Source organism: Neodiprion virginianus, chromosome 2 (genome assembly GCF_021901495.1).
Source record: "Neodiprion virginianus isolate iyNeoVirg1 chromosome 2, iyNeoVirg1.1, whole genome shotgun sequence".
NCBI lineage: Eukaryota > Metazoa > Arthropoda > Insecta > Hymenoptera > Diprionidae > Neodiprion > Neodiprion virginianus.
This window is the reverse complement of record NC_060878.1, coordinates 38,865,570-38,889,340: the sequence shown is the minus strand read 5'-3', so window position 1 is coordinate 38,889,340 and position 23,771 is coordinate 38,865,570. Positions and strand designations below refer to the sequence as shown.

Below are 23,771 nucleotides of genomic sequence, written 5' to 3'. Positions count from 1 at the left end.
TATATACTGTATATATATGTATGTATGTATGTATATTCATACCGGTGATTCAATTTGTATATATGTATGTAAATATATTGTATATGTATACGTATCGGCGCCGATTTATAGAGGTTCGAGTCGACGCGGCCACTCTAGCGGAAAAACGGTTGGTGCGTGTTAGTGTGAGACAATTGAATTCGGTGGGTTATGGGTACAGAAGTGAATTGGAAATCTACACAGTAATTGGCGGATGAGAATGAAACAAGATTGGAAGAAGGAAAGGAATTCGATCAAATTAAGCCCGCGGATCTGTGGAAAAGAAAAGCGAAAGAGGAACAACGAAAGAATAAAATAAACGCTAAGCCAATAATCCAGCTCTCTCTCTCTCTCTCTCTCTCTCTCTCTCTATTTCCTTCGAATTTCATTTCTTTCCCGAGAGCGCGGCGGTAATTTTTACAGTTGCAATTTTACTCTCGCAGTAATCTGCGCGCGTTTCGATTAACTATTCAGCTTTACACGTACGTGGATATCGGGGGCGAAACCTTTTGGAACAAAACGTGGTTTCGATCGCTGGGCGAAGACGATTTCTGCAACTTGGATCTCAGGCCTGTTGGAAGCGCCTGCATTGAGAAAATGAGCGAACGGCATTTACGGACGGGGATCAGGGAGTCCTGGAAAGTGTCTGGAATTTCATTACTCCAACGCTCTTGACGTTTCCCGTTCTGCCAATCAGCCGGCGTTGCGTACGTATATGTATATACCGGAATTCGAGCTTTATTGGCTCTTCCGGTACCACCTGACCGTACCTGACAGTTAACCACCGATATTGCCTCGATGTAATATGTATTAAATGCACACACCCACCGAGATCTCGTCTCGGCACGCATCGCAAAAAACGTGCAAATAAACCCCGCGTTGCCGCGGTGAAATATATTGCGAACTTTCTTTACTGACTGACGCTGCCTGCGTTCGGCTTTTCGGACAGTTATTTGTTTCCCCGAAAAGTTACGTTAGGATCAATCGTCTCGATTCCCGGCCAAACCGCCGTCTCCAAATATTGAATCCTTCTCTCGGTGGGAATTTTCTTATTTTTTTTTTTTTCTCTTCTCTCGTTTTTCTTTCCTTACCTAAAAAAGTAAAGAGAAAGAAACAAATTTATCAAGCTTTTTCCCCGCGGTTTTCTACCGCCGTTCTTTTAACCTCTTTTCTGTACATGACACGACTTTCCACGAATTTATTTAAATCTGATTAAAAACTTGTAGAAATTTTTTTTTTTTTCACCTAAAAATTTCAATGTCAGATTAAAGAAAACGTGCTCTTGGCAAGATGCCTTAAATCACCGAGTCCGATCGAAAATTATCAGCACAAAAGAATTAACCGCGTATAATTTCTTTTCGACGATTTTTTTTTTTTTTTTTCGTTTCTTGTTTTCGCGCGAGAAATATATCGGTCAGCTTTTTTTCAGGCAAAGCGAATCCGGCATTCGCATCCCGTTCGAGGACACGTCCGACGTCACGTCCGACGTGTGTTTATAGCTCTGCCGCAGGAGAAGTGGTTTGCCTTCGGGGAGCGATAAAACGTGATTTTGGAAAGCAACAAGGAGATCTATGCGGAAAGCATGCCTTTACGGGAACCCGTTAAGCGTGGGTCAAGAAGGGAATGTTGATAAAATTTGTATAAACCGATCGTCTTTATGAGAAAGACGAGCCGGGCTGAGCTGGAAACGATGCCGAAAACATCTGCTGATCGGTGAAAATATTCTCGATCAAGAGACGAAGCGCGGCCGAAACGGGAAAAGAAAAGTAAGAGAAACCGGAGGCGGATAAAAGGGCTTTTATTAGTCTCCAGTCGCGGAGGGGCGGAAGGGAAAAATTTGCCCGGCTGCAAGGCGTCGCCTCGGCAGACGGCCGAAGACCGAAAAACGAAAAACGAAGACCGAGGGGCTCTCGACTCGTAATTTCCGTTTTCTAATAAAATTACAGCCCCCGACGGCCGCCGCCCTCCGGACTGCAGCCACGCCATTCATCCGCGAGATATTAAACCTTTTAATATGCGCGCCCGGCTGAGCGTCAAAAAAATTATCCTTTCATACGTAACGCCGGGCGGAGACGCTGACTTTGCTCGCGTAAAATACACACGCGATCGAAAAAGGTACACAAGCCTCAGCGTTCGTGTGACAGATGAAAATGACGCGTTGCGTTTTACATTGCATTGTATCTGATGCCTGTAGGTGTGGAATTTTCCTGACGCATGTGGTGGAAGAAATCAGCTTCAACCCTAAGATCTCACCGGATTATTTGAAAACTTCTTCCAGACGAGAGAAAAAAAAATTATGTCTCGCGTGGCTTGGTGCGAGAAGGAAAGAATTGAATCATGACGAACCAAACGGCTTCCAAGTTTCAAGTGAATGAAGAAAGAATAAAAATAAAAAATAAAACACAAAACCACTTTTCATATTTTTGCTCGAGATTGACGCGTCTGTTATCGACTTACGGAACGTGCGGATGGATCACGCGGTTTCCGTAGCGTATTTGGCTAAAAACTCTGGAGAATAAACGCGTCGCGAATTTGGCAGGGATGATTTGTGTGTCGATGCTTTTAGTGGGATATTGAGTTACTTACTTGCCTTTAGGAATCGAATTTTTTCTTATAATGACATTCTATGTACGTAAATTTAAGTCTGTACCTAGAGTTCAAAGTCATTCATCGATGGTGTTGCTATCGGTCACAGAATATCGAACCGCGATCATCGATATTTCAAAGAGCCGGATAATCATACGCAAGAATCCGAAACAAAAGCCAAAATATCCAGTGCAGCAATACACGTGACGAAAAAGTGATATTCGGAGGAATTTTTTTATTGCACAATTTAGAAAGGCGAAAAAAACTGCGAAGGTTGTGAGAAAAAAAGAAATCAACACTAATTCAGAATCCGTTTTTGCTCTCCGGCGTAATGACGCACCGGTTTTACATTTGATCAAAGAGAATAAACCCTCGGTGCGGGTGAAATATTCCCAACTCCAAAGAGCTTGCAGAGCGGGATAAATTCACGGTGCTTATAACGCGCAAGCTGCTCCTAGATCCGTGTGAGCTATAAATGTAGTCGCACCATCTGCCTCCTCGTCTGTACTCGACAAGGTTCGGTGCGATTGCAGATTGCACGGAACACGGAGAACAACGCTGCGCTCTGGTCGCTGGGACTATCAGAGACCAGTTCTCCACGATCCCTGCCATACAGCACCGCCGATGCTAATCCAAATGGCACCGCCCGTCAATACGCACTCGCTCTGCAAAATCCAGCAATATGCAGAACGCCCTATACGTGTACGTTCGTGTTATACGCGCAGTATCGATCCTTCGGCGAAATTTCATCCGGTATTGCAATTTGTACCGTGAAATCATTTTATGACAGGTGCTTACGAAAAATATGAATTTTTGTCGGAGATAAAGATTTATGCGGCGAGTGTTAGAAATTTTGGAAACCACAAATTTGATGGATTCGTACAAAAGTTTATTTACGTAATATGCGGTGTAATTGTTACACACTCCAAAAGTGGAGTTAGTCTGAAGTTTAACGTCGCGACAAATGCATGCGTTTGAGTCGTTGGTTAAAAGTTCTGTGAAAGTCGGTGTGTGTATAGAATTAGGGAGGGGCCGTCACGTCGAGATTAGCAAAATGCAAACAAAAGGGTGTAAAACCGTGGGACGTCGGCTCGCTTTAGCCAGCAATTATAATCGTCGCTAATTTCAATTGTGCTGTACGTACACGAATGAATGTGCCTTTGACTTAAGCACTTCGGCACGCGAGAATAACGCTACAATACGAACAATCGTAATTCCGACCAGCCCAAAAGTGATTCTTCTACTCGAACCGCAATTTATAATGGTTAACAAGTGGGAGTGATAATTGGGCTGGAATCGTCGGGCAGGAAGTCGTGGAATCGTGGGAAGATGATCAAGATGAAGTCTGAACCCTGAAAAGGTTAAGCGATAAGAACCGACGGCTGGTCCATTTCTCGGGGGAAAGATATTCGCACACCCTGCAGAAATGTAGAAGTGGAGGGAAAACCACCCGACGTCGAATTTCTAAATCCCAAAGGAGAAGAAGAAGAAGAAGAAGTAGAAGAAAAAAAAAAGAGGAAAAGGCGCGAGCTACGTGACCTTTCGTAGGAATGTGGATAACACTTCCGCTCGTTAGCTATACTTCACTTTATTCAACGTAGAGACGCGGATCGCCAAATTTCCTCCCCCGAGTTCGGCTTCTTTCTCTACTTCTTCATATTCATATCGCGGGGAGTTGTTTTTGCCCTTCCCGTCTTATTACAGAGTCACCCCTGAATCTGTTTCGCGATAACCTGGTTATTGCTACGGGGCTGCGTCCGTCCGTTCGACGCCCTTCGAACACCCGCCCGCGTGCCCTAGATTGGGGAAAAAAGTTAGTCCTTCCCCGCCTCGGGATGATAGAGACTACGGAAATGATAAAATTACTCGCTGATGAAGGAGGAACAGTGTTACGCCGGCTAATTACCTCCTGCGGAACATTCATTCCATTATTTTAGTTGTTATAGTTATTTTATTCCAGCTACTCGATTCTCCTTTTTCTCCCTCTCTTCTCTATACGTGCGAATATATATATATATATATATATATATATATATATATTTATATATAATGTACAAGAAACGCGTGAGCCAATATTGACTCCCCGATGAAAACTTTGACGGATCTAAAAAAAAGCTTCGTTTCTACTTTGTGATGGCTGTTACTTCTTCAACGGTGGTAAATCACTACTGAATAATGAAAAGGGATGTAATACGTGTCTCCTAAAAATATCCTGTTTCGTTATTCTTACTATAACGTGAAGACAGATCATATCGACGTCTGTAACATGAAACTTCATCGATCATGTTGACTAAAATTCATATAAAGAGAAAAGTGAACTATATCTTTTTCTCACATTAATGCGATTATTTTCTGTATATAAAGAATCGATGATTTATACTGGGAAAAAACTATGGACGATGGATTAGGTTTTCTCAGACTTTTCTCGATCCATAGATCGTCGTCGTGGTTGCTGAAAGATTGGAAAATTACAGGTTATTTTGACACACTTTGCGATGCATATATATTACAAAATTTGAATATAAACCCCAAAATAGCGGGAAAATTCAGGGGACTTGAAACGTCAGTATAATTTATGACGATCAGAAAAAGTACGAACAACCCTGAGCAACGATGTCTGAGCGTCGACCAGAGCAAGAAATGGGTATAATTTTCCCCTCACCGCAATTTATATACCTACAAGGTACAACAGATCTTGGGAAACTTAAGATGCTTAGCGGAAACGGTCGAGGGCTTTAGCAGTCTCGTTTGAGTCGCGAGGAACAGAAGCGAGGATGCAGCTATAGAAGAAGACACGGCGGTACGGTTACGCGGTGCAAATGGGGCGATGGCGGTGGTGGTGGGGTGAGGGGGAGAAAAGAGGGTGAAAAGCGTACGTGCGATGTGCTCTTGGCTGTTTTTGCGGCCACCGCTACGCGGTGCATTCGTTTTCGTTGATTTTCGAGGGGGAAAAAACGCCGCGGTTTCTCTCTCTCTCTCTTTCTCACTCGCTCTCTGCAGCTCCGCCGACTGATGTATTCCAGATTAATGCAAACAGCTAATGTTATGTTAATGCTTCGTTGGTAGGCGGAGTCTGCAGAGAGAACTCGGAACGTAAATACGGTACAGAATAATCTGCATGTTAACCGCGCTACTCACGTTATATATACCTGTACGAGTACAAACAGGCGGATATAAACGAAACGCCGAGTTCACTTGAATGCGAATAATTAGGTGATCCTCGAATTCAGGTTATACTGTCGGGGAGACGTTGAGGAATGACCGCGTAGGTCGAGATTCCGAATTTTCTAACTTCATTTTTGAAAGTTTCTTTGGGTAAGTTGTTCAAGTTTTTCATGATTACGTCTAAATCAGTCAGTCAAATCGTTCAAGTCGATTCGAATCTGGATTTTTAGCCATACCTGAGGAATTATAATCACCGTCTAAGATTAGGTTTCGATGACATGAATTCTGAGAACTCGACTTGAGGTGAGACCAGCTCGTCTCGGTGTAAGAAAAAAACGGAAGCTCGTTCGAGGAGTGCATTAAAAGTGTGAAAGCAACGAATGGTCTTGTCTCCGCGACGGCGCGACGCCTCGAAGACAGCGACGTGAAATGACGAGTTGTTTTCATCGTGGGTGATGATTTTTAGCGAGAGACAACGGGTCTCCATTTTCGTAGAGAACAGCTGAGCGGATCGGAAATTCGAAGGGTAAATTAAGCGGAGGGTTTGAGGAACAGGGGATGCGGGAGCGGTAATGGGGTTATTTGTAATTCAAGCGGCTGATCAAATCTTCCTAATTTCCGAAATCGGTTGCTTAAAATTCCGAGCCTAGACGTCGCGACGAGCGCCGGCTGAGAAAGACGGAGAACTTTTTTGGAGGATAAATGTTAAACACGCAAGAACAGTATTAATTCCGAATAAATTTCGAGAAAGACAGAGCCAGCCTGCTCGCCCCGGAATATCAATGATCGGAGTGAAAATTGCAGCTACTTCGCTACCGACGAATTCCCGGAGCGCCCGGATCATTTGCGAAAATGTCCTTACGTGCGTCCGAGGAACCTGAACGAACTCCAACGCCGTAACGAGCCACAGGTACTAAAACTCGAAAACGAAATTCTGGATCCTCGATCTCAATCTTCGCTCGGGGGGAAAAAATAAGGGCTGCTACACATTAAGGTGATGAAAATTTATCCGACTCGCGGAGGAAGTTACTGAGCAAGTCGTCGTGTTTTGGGATAAGAAAAGTGGACAGCGAGCTTTTCCGCTGCCCTGCAGTGCATTTTTCGCTGTATCGCTGGATCTGATGAAACACCGCGAATCAAAAATTAGCAAGAGACCGTTTAAAAGATCTCCAGTCGTGTTACTTGCGCCAATGATAGTGAAGTTAGATGAGACAATGTACATTTCGGATTCAGGAAAAAAATATTTTACAACGAGTATTATTATTACGAATTTTAAAAAACTTACGAAAACAGGAAATTACATTCGAAAACTGTAAAGCCTGGCTTGCAAACTCTGTCTCCGCAGTGTTACGAATAGAATGGGACACAGTTTACAATCGTCGATAAGCCTGTGAAATGGGAACCGTCCAATTTTATGGTGCCTAAAGTAGCAGACGGCGGTGTTTGAAGATCGTTAAAAAAAAGTTTCGCAGACGCGCGGAGCGAGGGTTTTAACGCCTGGCGCCTTGTTCCTGACGGGGGAATGTGTCCGCAAAAAATGTCGGCTTCCCATCCGATCCTGCAGGACTTGTCGTATTGCAGCCACATATCCGCGTTCCTTAGTTCCGCGATGATCCCTTATCGCGACGGCGATCGCATCCCTTGTTTCGAAATCTGGGATTCTCTTCCACCCTTCACTCGGTGTAAGAGGGTCGTTTGAATGCTGCTTTCTAGTCGAGATTTTATTCGGATTGAAGAGGAAAAAGCGGATCTGCCAGTGAGGTTCGGGTCGGACTTTAGCTAGTCGAACGGGTCTCCGCCAGTGTTGGACAAATAAAAATTTGAATAATCCCGGCGGCGATAAGCTCGTTCCGCTAAGTGCTAAAAGCTAGCCGATGAAATTTAACGTTAATAGCTCGCCGTGACGCCGAAACCATGGCGAGCGGAGGGAAAGAAAGGGAAAAGAGGACACGGAGCAAATTGACCGAATAAAAGCTGAGCTTTTCTCGCTACAACATCCCCCGCCCCCGAAATACCTGCAGGGACGAGGTTGAATCGGTGTTGATGATGCCCGTAGGAGTCGGAATTAGCGAGTTGATCGCACGCTGCAGTTTTCCCGTTCAATTCCTCCGCGATATGGGAAGCAATGCAATTTCTCGGGGGAAAAGCTCCGAACAAAGTTCCCTTATTTTGTCGCTGAGGGAAAAAGTGTCCTCGTTGTCACATGGCTCGTGCCTCCGCCGCTAGATAAGTATCGGAACGAGCAGTGCTACAGATTGAAGTTCTAGTTCAATGTTTGAAACAATTGAATATTGTTAATTAGTATACCGCATCATGTGCGGCCTCGCAATAATTGAAAAACTGAAATTGGACCCAATGAGTAATTATTTTTCAACTTCTAAATATGTTTTCCTCATTTTCTTGGCTGCATTGGGATATTTTTCGACAAGATAATCGGAAAGGTGGTTCCTGTCGCTTTTGTTACATACATGTGTTTTTGATATCTGAAAACCCGAGTTTCTTACATCGAAACAAGAACAAGAAAACAAAGGTGTAAGAACAAATTTGTTTTTTCGTCATTTGAAATACATGTCGCGATTTTTTTTTTTTTAGAAAATTCAAAAGACCCTGTTCAGACTTGCTTTGAACCAACCACGGATTTTCTCTAGGTGCACAAAGAATGCATTTACAGCGCATTACGGTATCCGAATTAAATAAAGTTTTATTAAAAAAAATTGTAAAAATCGGGTAGCGAAAAGTGTGACGTTGCGAATGAAACTGTACCTCGAGTCGCAAATCGGGCTAAGCTATGAAACAACATTAAACAGGATTTGAAATCGAGTTTTAGTGGAGAACGACAATTTTATTGTCGTTATTATCGCTGTTGTCGTTTCCCCGCGGGTAACACTTCTTTCTGCAATAACGATATTCTGCATTGGGAAATAAAATTCGAGTTTACGACCGCTTTCTCATCGTCCGATAATTTTTACGCGAAATCAGGACGCGCTGTCCTTGATCAATAATCCGTACTTAAACCTACTCCGAAGGCTGTTGAAGCGTGAAAAAATTACGACTCAATCCAGCCAAAGTCTTCTTTAAGCACAGCTAATCAAAACTCGTTATAATCCTCTCGAGGATCTACAACACAATGCTACAAGTTTGTATAATTCGAATATTTTCTTCCCCGACTGTTGGTCGGAAGTAAGCGAATAAGAGAAGTCTGGTTTTGAAACTAGGAAACGAAAATCTGTCGAGAAGAAAAGCTGACCGCGAAATTCAGCTGTGGAAGTGCAGATTCGAAGTTAATGGAAACTTGGAATCGCTATTTTTCGTTTCTGGTTTCCGGTGCAAGAAACAACCGGATGCGGTGGTGAGTATCTGACCAGGAGGAACAGATCGAGCTTCGCTAACCGGGAACCGTCTTTTCTTCCCTCATTCCCATTCCTTTCTGACACCGGTGTCACGTCGAAAGAGAAGAAGAGAGGTGGGAAGAAAAAAGAGAGCTAGGAACCTCTCTCTTCTTTGTTTGAAAGTATTTTGCTGTTGTTTTCATTCCATGCTTCTGCGAATAACTTTTCGAATTGTTCGGATAGAGAGAAAAAGAGAAAATGCTGTACCCGTACTCTTCGCCACTCTGTTTTTCTCACTCTCTCTCTCTCTCTGACGGGTATCGGTGTGTGTACCTGGATTTCAAAAGTTTCGAAATTTTATTTATTAATATTTCAGACGCCCAGTTGCTCACGGCGACAAGTCCTGCTTTCCTTTACGAACGTCCTTCTCGTTTGAAACGACGAAAACTTTTACTCAGGTTCCCGGTCAGGCTAATTCTGCATATTTTGTACAAGCTCTGGGCCCTACAGGTTATATTCACTCTGACAGCTCTCACTGTAAAAGACAGTCGTTTGTGAAAATCCTCCGCATCCTGAGTTCAATAAAATCAAGATTTCCACAAATTTTCAAATGATAGGAAAAATGATAGATGATGAAGTCGTAGCGGAATTTAACCCTCTTCTCGATAACTTTCTACCACGCTATATCAACATCAGCTATTGTTCCTATTCGGTAATCAAACGGAGAATATATGCTCTCGGATTCTTCTTCTTCTTCTTCTTTTATCCACAGCTACGCGTTTAATTGGCTTAAGTCCGGGCTGATTAGAACAGAAGATGCTTATAGGCTCGAGGGCGTCGAGAGTAAAAAGGAAATGAAAGCTAACAGAGCTCTGGGCGGGATTCGGGAGCCGTAAAAAAAAAAAAAAAAAAAAAAAGGAACGGAAGGAAAGATAGAAGAGCAAGCCAGCAAACACTGGAGGAAAGACGAGAGGTCTGAAAGGCTTTGCGGCCATTACTTCGATCTCCTCGTATTTCTCTCCTACCCTGCGGTTGTTTTCAAACTAAACCCCCAGCCTGTCCGGATTCAATTGTTTTACTTTATCACCTTTGACATCGTTCAGAATTAGACGAAAATGGATACTAGGATTTGCAGACCTTCGTTGTTAAATTTTTTTTATCTATTTTTTTTATTTCAAATAACGTTCTCCAGTTCAACGGAAAAACGAATTCAAGAACTAGGTACATGTGTATATTTTACCGAGCCACCCGTACATTTTTAATCCTTGAGTAAGATTTGTCACGAAAACTTTAACAAGTCCTCCATGCTGAATGGAAAATCAGTGACGAATTACAAAAAAAAACGAGTTTTATTTTCAATGTGAATTTAGAAAATCATTGCTGTAGAGGGATTAACGAAATAATCGTGCAGAGCTTTACGTGCGTGACGGAAGGGTTCGAGGACTGTCGAACTGAACTAATAAAAAAAAATTCCCACGCATGCACGAATCGATTCAAAAAAAAAAAACGAAAAAAAAAAAAAATTCATTACGCTGTCAAATTGTCACGATCAGGGAAAGAATTATGAGTTACAAATAAATTGTTTCTTCCATCGATACGAGGGGGGTGGTCGTGAGAGAGATTAATGGTTTTGTCGTCTGTGCACTAGCCGAATAACACGCTTGGGTCAGGTCGACATAAAATGTGATCATAAAAAACGAAGTTTTCCCGAAAGCCTGCGAAGCTTGGTCAGAATCAGTAAATCGGCGATGATAAGTGAATAATGTGAAAAAACAGGATGTATAACGTGTTTTCTTTATTGTCCTCCATTCCACGGAGCGACGACTCGAACTTTGAACGCTGATCTTTCGAGATCAGTAATTTCCGATCGATACTAATTGTCCGAGATTTCTTTGGCCGCTGACCGAGTCCCGCTGCAAGAGAACTTGGAGGATCGAATAAACTTTTCGCCTCTTGACAGCCGAAAGAAACATGTCCCGTGGGGTTTTCAGGAATCCCAAACATAGCGTCTCCGCGTCTTCGCCGTCGGGCAGCAGGAAGTCCCCCGAGAATCCTGGCCAGCGAAACACCATCCGGTAAACTTTCCGCAAGGGTATATAGAAAGGTGATATCGAACGGTGTGCGAACGTCGTCCGTGTTCTCGGATAATTCAACTTCATCGAATTTTCTTAATTTGGTCACCGCTGTTTCTGCATCTATAAATAATTTATCACATTTTCTTGGTAGAAGCGAAGAGCGAGCGAAGCAATTTGTCATTCGTTGACAAATCGCGCAATCGCTTGGTGATGCTGCAGGTACGGAGATCTGTACAAAACCACTTTGGCCCCGGGGAAATAACGGGAAGATCAACAAAGCGCGCGCGTTAAACCACCCTCGTGAAGAAACTTGCGGATTTAGCATAGCTCGAGAGAAGCGACGAAGAGGGTTTTAAGGAAAGGGGGGCAGGAGGGGCGGAAATTTGTGCTTGGAAAATTTTGCACGCCCGAGGTTTACGAAACTCCGGGGTGGGGGGGGTGGGGGGGGGAGTGGAGGCGCAATTTTTCCCGTAGAGTACCTACAACATCAGCCGAGGGCGATGAAAGTCGAGCTACGAGTGAAACAACGCCCTGCAACGTCGTCGCTTCGACGAACGCTCTCTATTCGTGTTAATTACACGAGTTACCGAAATCGTCTAATTATACTAAAATACCCGGCGTCAAGCGCTTGCGTTCTCCCTAATTAGCGACGTCTTCTTGAGCTTGTGCTTGTGACACGCGTGACGCGACCGAGGTTTTCATAATTACGACGTTGTTCTGAAAATTATTCGCTCCGCCAAATTGTAAGCAAGATTTCTTCTGCCCCCCTTCCCCCCCTCCCTCCCTCCCTCTGGGGAGGCTGCATAATCAATTTGACCGGCGAGCCACTGCTCGCTGGTGTCTTAAATTAATCCGCGGTCCGCCCGAGAAGACGGAGAATTCACCTCCACCTGGACCCGGATACACAATGCAGGAACGTCGCGGAACGAGCAGAGGAGTTTCTTACTCTAACTGCCCTCATTCTTCCTGCGGAAGATGGACCGAGGAGGCGGAGAAGGAGGGTGGAGAAAAAAAAACCAAAAAAAATAAAAAAAACGAGACAAAACAGAGATGGAAAAGTTTAGGAATAAAGGAAACAAGAGATTGCTACTTTAGCGAATCGGAACTTGCCGGAAGGGGAATGGAATAAAAGTTGTAAGCTCGGACCGCTCGCGATGATCGCAGCCCTCTGCTTAAGCTTGGAAACTCTGCTAAACTCGATTACGCAACTGCCTTGCAATTAACGCCGAAAAGTGGTCTGAATTCACTCTCGACCTTGACAGCGTGTCGAGTCCGTCAAATTTTCCGTCCACTGTCAGATCGGTGTTCGGCTTTGCCGAAGCTTTGTTTGGTGACTCGCTTATACAAGAATACGGTACATGGGAATTCTTCCTCCTACCATTATGGGAAAGGATAATCGTAAAGGGAATAAAGAGGAGCAGCTGGACGGAAGTAGAGGGGCATCGCTAACCGGAGGTAGGAAATTGAGAGAAAACGAAAGATCGCTGCTGCGCGAGGTTGATCAGAAAATATCTTTATACCTGTCCCGGCGAACTGGCCGGGCGGTCAAAGAGCGAAAATAAAAGCTTCCGCGGGGGCTGGAAGCAGTCTGAGCGCTGCGAGATCCCGCAAGCAAGAGAACGGGGATGAGGAAGGGGTGGCGAAGGGTGAAAGGGGGAGAAAAATACGCTGTCATCGTCTGAGCCGAGGCTCCGTGGCTTGTACGCGCCCCCCCGCTGACTACAACGACATTTGTTTTTACGTATCTCGTCATTTTTGTATTTCACCTTTTACCTTTCGCCCCCGGCTTCGGCTGCCTTTTCTCTACCCCGTGAAATTTCCCCAAATCCCCGACCCCTCCCCCCCCCCCCCTTTCGCCGTTGCGCCAAACAAGAAAAAGTTGAGCAAAACAAACGTGGCCGCGAGGATGAGATTAGCTCTCTCCCTGCCCGCCCCGATCCTGCATGGACAGTTACACGAAACGAAACGTGTCGTTTTCCTCTGACGATGTTTGTATTAAAGGAATTCAACACGGTGGCGCTGCTCGGAAAAATCTACCGAGCTTTAAATTTATCTGTTTTTTTTTTTTTTTATTTTTTTTATCTTTCTGTTCTGCACGGCCTAACCACCGAAAATTGTACTGCGTAAGTTTCTTTTGAGGAATCTTCACGTACTGCACGGATTTACTTAAGTATATAGTCAGACTTGTTCAATTAATCTACTTTCGATAAGAACAAACTTTTAAGACTAGGTATCTTTTTTTGATATCTTAATTTCGCCGTATCTCAACTCTCAGTCACGTTGAAAAATTGCTGGAAATTTTATTAGTAATATTAAAACGTTCTTGGTAAGTTATTTTTTTAATAGTAATCACGATCGGTAATACGTTATTAAAATCTCGACTATTTTCTTGTTTCCGGTGTTTGTTTCATTATGAAAAAAAATCGCACGAAAACTGGAAACCTTCTTTCTCATCGCAGAAGTATACCTCAAGTATAAAATAATCAAATATCTGAAGATTTTCATCACGTTTCTAAGACTGTAAGCTTATTTGTGCTAATTATAACGTAAAGCCTCGGAGTGCTTCGACAGTCAATTAACGGTAATTCATCAGGCACATTTTCACTGCCACGCTTGGCAAATATCGCAAAGGTCATACCAATTAAAGTAAGCTGTAAGTGACGAAGGTGAAAGCACAGCTCAACACCCGAAGCTGTAAAATGGTGTCCAGAGGTCCTGAAAATGTCCCTAAATGTTACTCATCCTTCAAAAGTCCTGGAATCCAACTACCCTTGAATATTTCTTGTGTCCTGGAAATACTCTATCTTTAATGTCCTTAAATAACCTGAAAATGTCCTGTATACATCCCGGAATTGTCCTTGAATTTATTACAGATTTTTTACTTTCAATTTCAATCGATAATATAATAGTACCAGGTTCCCATTCGCCTGCGATCAAACAATAATCATTGATACAAGAGACGACTTACCGGCGGTCAAATTCGCGGGCTTGACGATACTCGGGCAAGCTCTGAAGAGACCGAGCTTGAATCGGACCGTTACGGAGGCTGCAAAGGTCTGGGGTAAATTCGGAACGAAGAGACGTTCCTCGGTGTGGAGCCAAGCCGGTCCAAGGAGCGCCGTTGTCAGGGCGGCGAGGGCAGCCAGGCCGCAAACGACGCCGCATCGGGTCATGTTTGACCCTCCAGAGCCAGCGGGCCCTTCGCCGGAGCAGCACATCTCCGGATTCCTCCTTGGCCTCGTCTCCCTTTTTCCTACAAGAGTCCGTCTTCCAGCTTCCTGCAGCGTCGAGATCCCTCAGGACCCGTTCTAGGTGTCAGGTAAAATAGCCACGTTTTTTTCCATCCCTTATTCGAAATTGCAAGCTTCTCGGACTGGCGGGATTTTTCGTTTGAAATTTTTCTCTCCTTTTTACCACAGTTTTTAACCCAGTTCCGAACTAATCGAACCCCCGCATTTAAAGCACATCATTTTTTCATCCTGTTTTACGCGGAAAGAGGCACGGTCACTTTTCACTCTTTTGGGACCCACGGAAAATAGCGGTAAGCTCTAGCCTCGCAGCTTTTTTTATTCCGTCGGTTATAACTTTAAACGGCTCTAAACGTGTCCTTCGGCAGCGAGCCGGTCATCGCTTGACGCGGATTCCCGCATGCTCGGTACTTTCACTGTAAACTTTTCCCCAACTTTCGACCCGCTTCTACTCTTTAATCTCCCGTGTACATACCTATGTATATATGTATATGTACGTCTATGTACTCTCGACGAGCCTGGAGCTGTATCCTGAGCTTATTTACACCTCGAGAGTGTTTTAACAGGTTCTTATTTCTCTTCCACCTTCTTCTTTCGTTTACGATTATCCCGAATTAATTGCCCTCCGCACGGTGTTCTGTTGATAACGTGAAATTAGCAAGGCTTGATTATATCGGCGGCTGGTACATTTAAGTTACGGGGACCGAGGACCTCGAAGATTATTTTTTTTAATTTCATCTCAATTTTAAAATGATTTGCTCTAATTTGATGCTAATTTTGCATAGAAACGGGAACGGAATTTTATTCTGAATATCTGAAAAACGATCTGATCTCAAAAACATTGAGTATTCGATGGAAATGCGTGTGTCGGAAAACTTTTCTATAATATATATTTGAGGTTGAAATAAGGCGCTCTCTCGTCTACCGAAAACTCGACAACTTGGATAAAATTCCTGTGTAAGACGAGGAAAAGAAAAATCCCAAATGGTTCTTACATAATCCTGCTCGAAACTCGCCCAGCAATGAACCTTCGTCAGAGTTCACGACAAAAGGGATTTGTCAAGTGAACGTCAAGACTTTCCTCGAAGGCTTATACAATATTGGAATCGGTCAAAGTTGAAAATTGGAGTTTGATTAATTGTCACAGCCTCGATCAAGGAAATCAACCCGGCGAAACGAATCTATACGTGATACAAAATCGTATTTGATCTCAGTTATAATTCGCGTCGAGTCAAGGAGACGGTCATTGAGTTACTTCGCATAACGATGAACAGAAATCTCAAGGACAATTTCCAGCTTACAGCCTATTATCGAAAATTGACCATCGCCGACGAAAAGAGCACTCGAATCTTCAACCTTCACTCCTTTCGACGCAGCGACGGGACGAAAATACGCATATTTTTTAAAATTGTCGTACTCGAGTAGCTTTCTCGAAGGAAATTACAACAAGTAGGTTTTTCAGGGTTTCAGGGGCGGCTGAATTCGTGGCTAGAATTGGGTCAATCGCTCAGTTTTCGTCCGAGCCTAGCCCGGCTACCTCCCACATTTTCCATACCCTCAAACCTCCCACGCGACGTCCATCCGTTCCACTTTGACCCTTTGCTAACAAACGGAAAGCCCGCCTCGATGTTAGACCAAAATTATCAGAGTCTAAGGTCAAGTGCCGGGCGGAAGTTGACGGTCAATTTGACTAGCTATTAAGAAGCAGGAGGTGAATACACCCTTTGCCAAACGCTAATTATATATTTCTCCCGCTTTTGCTTCTTCATTTTTTTATTTTATTCTTTTTTCTCTCTCACGTCACGGCACTCGATTTCATTATCCGAGTATTCTGACCGCGCGATTAATTACTAAACTACCTGTATGTGCGTACGGAAAATATATTATCGATTTCCGGAAACGAGGGTGTGGGGCAGGTGTCGGAGCTGCACGGGATACGCTCGAACGGTATTTCGTATAATTCACCGATTGGCGGTGTTGAATTATTTAACATTAAAACCGGGGGATTCCGCATTCAATTCTAGCCTGCATATTTCATATGCCGGTAATTTCAGTGTTCCAATTTACCTCACTACTCGTCACGCCTTTCAGCCACACCTGTGCAGAACTGTTCGGGACCGCGCGTTTCGAACTTCACCGTTTAACATTTTCAGCAAGGCGATCTTCCGCGTATTTTACGTATACGGTATATTTGCGAGAATTTATCCGCAAGTTGAAATCATGAGAAACGGTACGTTTAAGTTCCGTTTATCGTATACGGTGAAAATTTTCACTCTCAGTCGGAGGAAACACCGAGTTAAAGGCAGTTTCGTGCTTGCAAGCTTGCGATGCGCGCAGGCACCGCAGTGGCGTTGTGCAGGAATTGTGTGACGGAAGTGCGAGTCCGGGACAACCCGAGGCAACACGCGGAGGCGGCTGGTCAAACTCAATAAAACTCGATAACTTGATTACGCGAATCGGATTATCTATTTTTAACGCAACCCTCGACCGCCGGCTGCACTCCGGTGCATTCCCATGCGACTCACTTACGCGGTTAACAGGCCTACACAAATTGGCAAGTTTTACGAGCGGCTCTGCAGCTTACAGCTGCGGAATCGCAGGGAAGGAAATTGCGCTGAAAACGACAGGCGGAGATTTATCCTGACGCGGAAAACAGTTGTTCGCGTCTTACGAAGCTTTGACCTCTTACCTTTCTTCGTAATTCACCGTTCGCTAAATTTATTCATTTTCAAAATCACGTTTTTGGAAAAGTTTGAACAATGCCGAGCCGGTGACAACGCGCATCGAGTTCCCGGCGAGAGGAGAGAAGGGAAGATAAAATACGAAGGAATTGAAACGAGCACCTGCAGCCCGAGGTCGAGGATTACCTGAGCTATTAAAAATCCCTAAGGTTGGGTTTCAGCCTCGCTAATGCAAGCTCGGGGACAACGAGAGACGCGTAAAAATGCCTGATCCGACCCGAGTTCCGGGACGAAGAAGCTCACTTTGCAAGCTCGAGGGAGACGGATGTTATTTATCTTTATCTTTATTCCCTCCTGTTTCGTGGTTATTCTCTTTTTTATTATTTCATTTTGTTTTTTACTTATGTTTGTACTCGCGTTTAAAAATTTTATACGCAATGCAGTCGTACCGTTACAAATTCCCGCAACGCGATGAAACGGATTATGCATACATGCCCCCGTAACCGGGGATATTATCGACATTATGAATGCGCAGTGGCGATATAACCGCCGGCACTTGGCCGATTCAGTGCTAAAACCCACCCCTTGAACATTTAGCTTCGCCTCGCCTCCAGCCCGGCTGCAATCCGAACCGTTCAACGAAACGGCGACCAACGCCGGCCGATTGTTGCTCTTCACCTTATAGTACAATTATACCCACGTGTCTGTATGTAAATCTGCCCGATTCAAGCTCGGCGAACATTTAGCGAACAGGAAAACATTCGAGGCTTTTAGTACAATGTAGGATTCTGTTTCGATGTGGATAAAAATGTATTTGAGATAATGATAAAAGAGAATTACGCGTTTCTTTGTCTGATAATAATTTTGTATTTTGACCAATTGTATGAACTAATTTACCGTGCTAAATGTAACGTCGAATATCTATGATTGAAAATTTTCGCAATACACGTAAATTGTAAGGAATGTGGAATTCGAGAGTCGGAATCGTTGAAACGTCTGTTATTGAAATAAGAATAAGGAAACAAGCCGCTCTCTCCGGTATTTGGATCAGTGCTATCGCGTCTCGGATTAATTAATCCCCGAAACGCCACGCGCCCTGATTTCACCTGTTGTTGGCGTAGCGAGACAGCGAGGAAAAATAAGAATAAAAGGATTGACGGACCAGTTTCGGAAGGGCGAGGGGGGCGACAACGACCCTGACAACCCGGGAGGCATTAATAAGGGAAAAGCTAGAGAATTTATGAGGGTGGCTTGGCGTATATACCCAACGTCGTATTTCCAAGACAAGAAATGAGCTCGGGCTCGGGCCAATCCGATCTGCTACCAAAAATGTTGTTTTAACAGTCAGCGAGGAGGGAAACGAGAAAGACTTTCTTTATGTACACGGGGTAATAAGTGGTCTGATTCATCGCTCCCCGATCTGAGGCTCTTTCTTTCTTCCTCTCTGTCATTCTTTATTTCTTTATTTTCCTCTTTCTTATTTCGCTCGAATGAATTCTTGCGGGTGACGAGGTTGCCGAGTAAAAAGCGAGGCAGGGAGAAAGAGAGTGAGTAAAAATCCCGGTTTCAAAACGAAAATAATTCATACGACCGAGAATTCGATTGGATATCGACGAAGCTTGATTTCCTTTTTCTCCCAATTTCGATTTCGAGCCTTTTTTCTCCTCAATCGTGTTCGTTTATTTTCCTTTCTTCCGATGCTACACAACGAGGATGACCAGCTGCCGAATTCACAGCCGCCCCTAAAACGTTTGGCCGGTAAAAACCTGCAGCAGTTCCCCTTTGATCTCTGCGAGTGGATCTCGTTAGCTAATTTGTTTCAAATTCCGTTCTACCCTATTTCGGAGTTGGCCGCACACGCGCGAGGGGTCGAGAACTTTTTATTTTATTTTTATTTCTCTCTTTTTTCTCCTCTCACCCGCTTTCATTCATTTATCTATTTATTCGCACTCCGCACCCGGTGTGGAAATATCGTCATCGTTTAAACTCACCGTCCATCGTATCGCAGACGTGAATATGTCAATCAAATAACCAGGAAAGTGGTGATAAGTAATAATAATATATCAGTTGCGTTCAAACTTTTATTTATTTCATTACGGAAATATGAAAATACAGCGACCGATTATTCCCCGGCTAATCAAGATCGCGTCGAATTTCAACCGGGGATATTTTATTGACGATAGATTATCACCGGTGATGTGAAATTGGCAAAAATAGACAAGCTAGCTGAGGCAATCTCAACGGGTTCACGGATCCGCGGGGAATCCTCGTTACTTTAATCGCCCGCCACAAATCCAATTTCAATCTTCTCGAATGTATGGGGGGGAAAAAATTTGAAAAAACAGGAAATGAGTCAGATCGATATGACGCTCCGTCGAATAAGAAATGAGAGTGATCCTGAGAAGTGAAAAATTCAGCGGTAAGTCGAAGCGCCGCTTTTCAGATCGGCTCGATATTTTCCACCGTAGACTTACTATTTATGGGGTACGTAAACCCCGATCGAGTACGTGATCGGGCATCGTCTCAGATACATGGATATACGTCTGTATTTTTACGGTACACGGGTAGACGCGATGTTCGATGAAAATCGTATTTCCATCGTCCGAAAAGCGTAGCGGTGACGTTTCTACTTTTATAATTTTCTCCGATACGGCTTGTAGATTGCGCGGTGATTAAAATCTCTCTTCGTCTTTACGGGTCCCCGTCTTCTTTCTCCCTTCCTCTCTCTCCCTCTCCAGCGCTCGCCCTTCTTTTCAAGTACTAATTAAAACTTGAGCACGACCACGATTCGCGCCCGAACGAACAGAACCAACCCCCTTCACCTTGAGTTTCTGAATGTTCCAAGTATATTAGATGCACCGCAGGTATACCGACAGCTGCAGTGCTCGCGCCAGCTTTGCATTTCCTTTATTATTTCTATTTGCCAACTTTTTCACTTTGTTCCCGTAGTCGGTGCTCTTTTGTCTGCGTCCCCAAGTGACGTCATTATCGTCGAGTGAAAATTATTACGCGAGCAAGAAGAGAAGGAGCAGGGATTGTAGGAAAAGAAATTAAAAATTATAAATAAAAAAAATCAGAAATATGGTGCACACGTTTTAACGGCCATCGCGATTCCTTGTCGCCGTTTTATCTCTATCCCCGTTCACTCGATCGTAAAAAATCAACCTCGTAGTAGCGGACGGTACAATGCAATGCGAAAAGGGAAACTCGGAGAGATAGCGAAAGAGGAGACGATAAAAAAAAAAAAGAAACGGAAGACTGAGGCAGTTAATTGCGGCAAAAAAAGGGGGACAGAGATTACGAGAGATCATTTGCAATCAGCGAAAAACGAGCAGCGAATAAAGCTGCGAGTGGCTTATCTATGTTCTAACATAAATCTACAATGACTCCGGGAATCGCTGGATTTGAAAAAAAGGCATCTAACGAGTCGACCGAACTAAGGATTCGAGTCACTTGATTCATTTTCACGAAGATACTGACTCGCAATTTTTTTATTCCGGTGTTATGAAATCGGCTGATAATTGCAATCTCGAGTATTCACCACGTTCATCAGCTCCTGTCACCTTCGATTCCATTTCATTTGATATTTATCGTCCTAATGACGTTTGGCTGAAATTCACGGGGTGAGGTGGAGAAAGATAAATATGAAGAGAAAGAGAAAGAAATAGAGAAAGATTAGCCCGAGGAGATTTGCACGTCCTATTAACGACGGGCTAACTCAGCTCCGAGAGACGCGTGTGTGTAACTTTTGACGGAAGAAATGTTTCGCGCCGCCCAATTGATTCGGAAACAAATCGCCCGGAACTATTGAAATTTATCGACGGTCTGAGACCGAAACCCGAACTCGGAAGAGAACGAATTTTAAAGCGAAAAACGCACGTGTCGGAAGGGGAGAAAAAATCTTCCGGCAAAATTTCATCCGACTCGCCGTTATCGCTTTTCACCTGTACGACACTAAGCTTTCAATATTGACCGGTTCTGTTATCCACTTAGTGATTGATTGTCCATCCGTGTCTTCGCATTTTTGACGCGGTTCGATCGAAGAGAAATTTGAATAAGGCGATCCTGATGGGCTGAAATAAAAAACAAAAAGACGGATCGAGCTGGAGAATCGGGAATGCAGCGAGAACCCCGGGAACCTTAAGCACTGCAGCAGCACGTGAGAAAGTTTCGCTACTTTAAACGGGAGTTATAACCTGACGTAAACAAATTATACGAGGAGGACGGGGATCCGGGGCGGCGTTTTACCGCGGAAACTAAAGTATACACGCGATTAAACGAGTTGAATTTTAATCGCTCTCCACTACTTCTCTCCAGCATTCGTCCCGCTTTCTCTCCGTTCCAGGATTAAGATTCAACCGTCAAAGCCGCCACACAAGCGCAAAACTTCGCCGAATAAAGCTGGTCACCACGTGTGTTTTTTGTTCGCACAAATTTTCCGACGTAATTTTATGCAACTAATTTATATGTCTATTTCGGGATTCGAATAATTACTTTTCTACCCTCGAAGACCTCGGTCCAACCAGCTTAACAGGAGAAAAACATGTTGTCAAAAATGTTTTTGCCTGGAGGCTATTTGTACCGGTATAATTTTTCTACCCCCGATACGTATTTCGAGTTGGCTGGGATTCCTTATCGCGAATGCAGTTTTTCGCGAAAGCCGGTTTTCGCGCGATTATTTCGAAACGCGATGTCGTCACCGTGCGTACGCGAAAGCCAGAAGCGGACTGTTCGCCTTTGGCACGCGCAACCCCGTCTTGCCGAGGGATCTCTGCCGACGAATCAGCGAACTAAAACTCACCCCCGGCACCCTCCGGATCCGGAGGACCGGGCGAAGCCTCGCGATTGCCGCGCTGCACATCGGGGACACATACACACCCCGTATACCGTTCTATATAATTATGTTATAATAGGTATTGCAGGTGCTGGTCCGTTAAATTGGGAAACCATCGCCAACCCCGTCATCCCTAGACCGGTATAACCAAAGTGGCGAATTTCCCGCCAACACCGCTCCGCTTGTTCCTGTATCGACTCTGCACCTCTCGAAGAGAACGGGGATTATCATTTTTCACTCTCGAACGAAACGGTGAAAGGGACGAAATATTCTTCTCTTTTTTATCTCGTTAGTAACCGGAGAATTGTAAAGAAAAGATGTGATATTTTTCTTTTTTTTTTTCTTCTATCTCCTTTTTGCTGTTTGATAGCGGATAAACGGAATTACAGATGTTAACGATTCCTGATTCCTCAACCTCGGCGGACAACCTTTTTAACGTTGGAATTAATTGAGGCACTAAACGTTTGGATGACGCTTTTTTTTCTTGTTAGGATATTCTTTTCTTCACGTTTCCAAAGCTTGATTCTTATCGTTATAAAACTTGTACCCGCAGAGTTGAAAAGATTTTTCTCGAGTCACTAGAAAGCATTTATTACATTACAGTCAAAGGACTTATTCGCCAATAAAGCTTCTTATTTCAGTCGGAACCAAACAAGTAAGGTCATATTATATTATGTCAAGTTGTACAATAACAAACGAGATATCGGCTGATTAAGTAATAATCTTCGATATCAAAAACATAAAAACGTTGCAAATAATTTTTTAACCCACAGTGTGAAGTATGACATCGACAAGACGGCGTCTCTCTTTCTCGGTTTCAATCATTCGCACATTCCGTACGATGCCTACATCGACTGCCTCGTCCTCCTCGACAAAGTCCATGTCACGTGCCTCCTCATTCGCTTCGTGTATCTACACTCTGTTCCTAGACCTGGCGGTAAGAACGCGTTAAATTAAAAGTTCCAAAACGTCACAGTCGCTGCGCTTCTATCCACTTTCCCCGAGTACTGTACCTACTCAAAAATTCACGAATCTTGGTCATGAAAACATCCCACGGAGAGAGCTTCGCAATCTTCAGCAAACCGAGTATCTCTGTGGACGTAAAGATGAAGAATACCAAGTTCAAAACCGGACTGGCGCAACTTGCCATCTAAAAATCCAGCGCAAGAACTTCCGTATTTTGAAGCTCGGTTTTTCGGATCATGAAGTCCGCCGCCCAAGCATCGCCCTGATTAATAACCGAGATTGCCGCACTCATCCGCTGACAGAAATCGACGCTCTTATCGCAAAGCTGTTTGCCTGTCCAGCAATTGAAGCGCGCCTCCGCTTCACTTTCTAGAAAAAACATGGTGAAAGCCCGTATCACCCAAGTTACGAGTAGAACTAACCTGGTAATTTTTTGAACAAGCCGTACGAAATAAGTCTCCGTCAAAAGACCGACTATCCTTTGGAATTCCTGCTTCATCTGGTCCTTGTAAGCGAATAAAACGTCGTGAAATCCGGCTAGCACCTTCAGCATCAAACCACAATCCGAGAGTTTTAGCGAGTGGTGTCTAGTCGCGAAGTCACGTCTTCTAGAGCTAGACAATCGTTCCGACCGTCGGAAAAAGCTGCGAAGCATCGAGGTACGACCAACGAGTCTGCCGCACCCTTGGACTTGACGAACTCTTGAAACTTGGGGAATACCTGGAACGTGAATTGGATTTTCGAGGGGTTGAAACACACGAGGAAATTAATTGTAAGACGGTTACGTTTTCCTCTGCGTAGGAGATTGCTTCGTTGCGAAAGAATTCATCGCTACGGAAAGTTTTCTGTTTTACCAAATTGCCGGGCAT

The 23,771-nt window shown here is 44.0% G+C and overlaps 1 protein-coding gene across 7 annotated transcripts in view; it reads right to left on the bottom strand.

Moving 5' to 3' along the window:
* LOC124297359 (uncharacterized) overlaps positions 1 to 21,819 on the bottom strand; it is a 103,819-nt gene extending 82,000 nt beyond the window's left edge. For 2 of the 7 annotated variants that reach the window (XM_046748290.1, XM_046748296.1), the window contains exons 1-2: positions 21,597 to 21,819; positions 14,142 to 15,058 (exon numbers count right to left, since the gene is read on the bottom strand). In XM_046748290.1, coding sequence (XP_046604246.1) covers positions 14,142 to 14,391 — 250 coding nt within the window. In that variant the 5' untranslated portion in view covers positions 14,392 to 15,058; positions 21,597 to 21,819. Of the gene's footprint in view, positions 1 to 14,141; positions 15,059 to 15,416; positions 15,861 to 20,643; positions 20,812 to 20,946; positions 20,959 to 21,596 lie in introns of those variants that run through there. The other 5 variants (XM_046748293.1, XM_046748291.1, XM_046748295.1 and 2 more) reach the window with 5 other exon arrangements.
* Between the last annotated feature and the right edge of the window lie 1,952 nt (positions 21,820 to 23,771).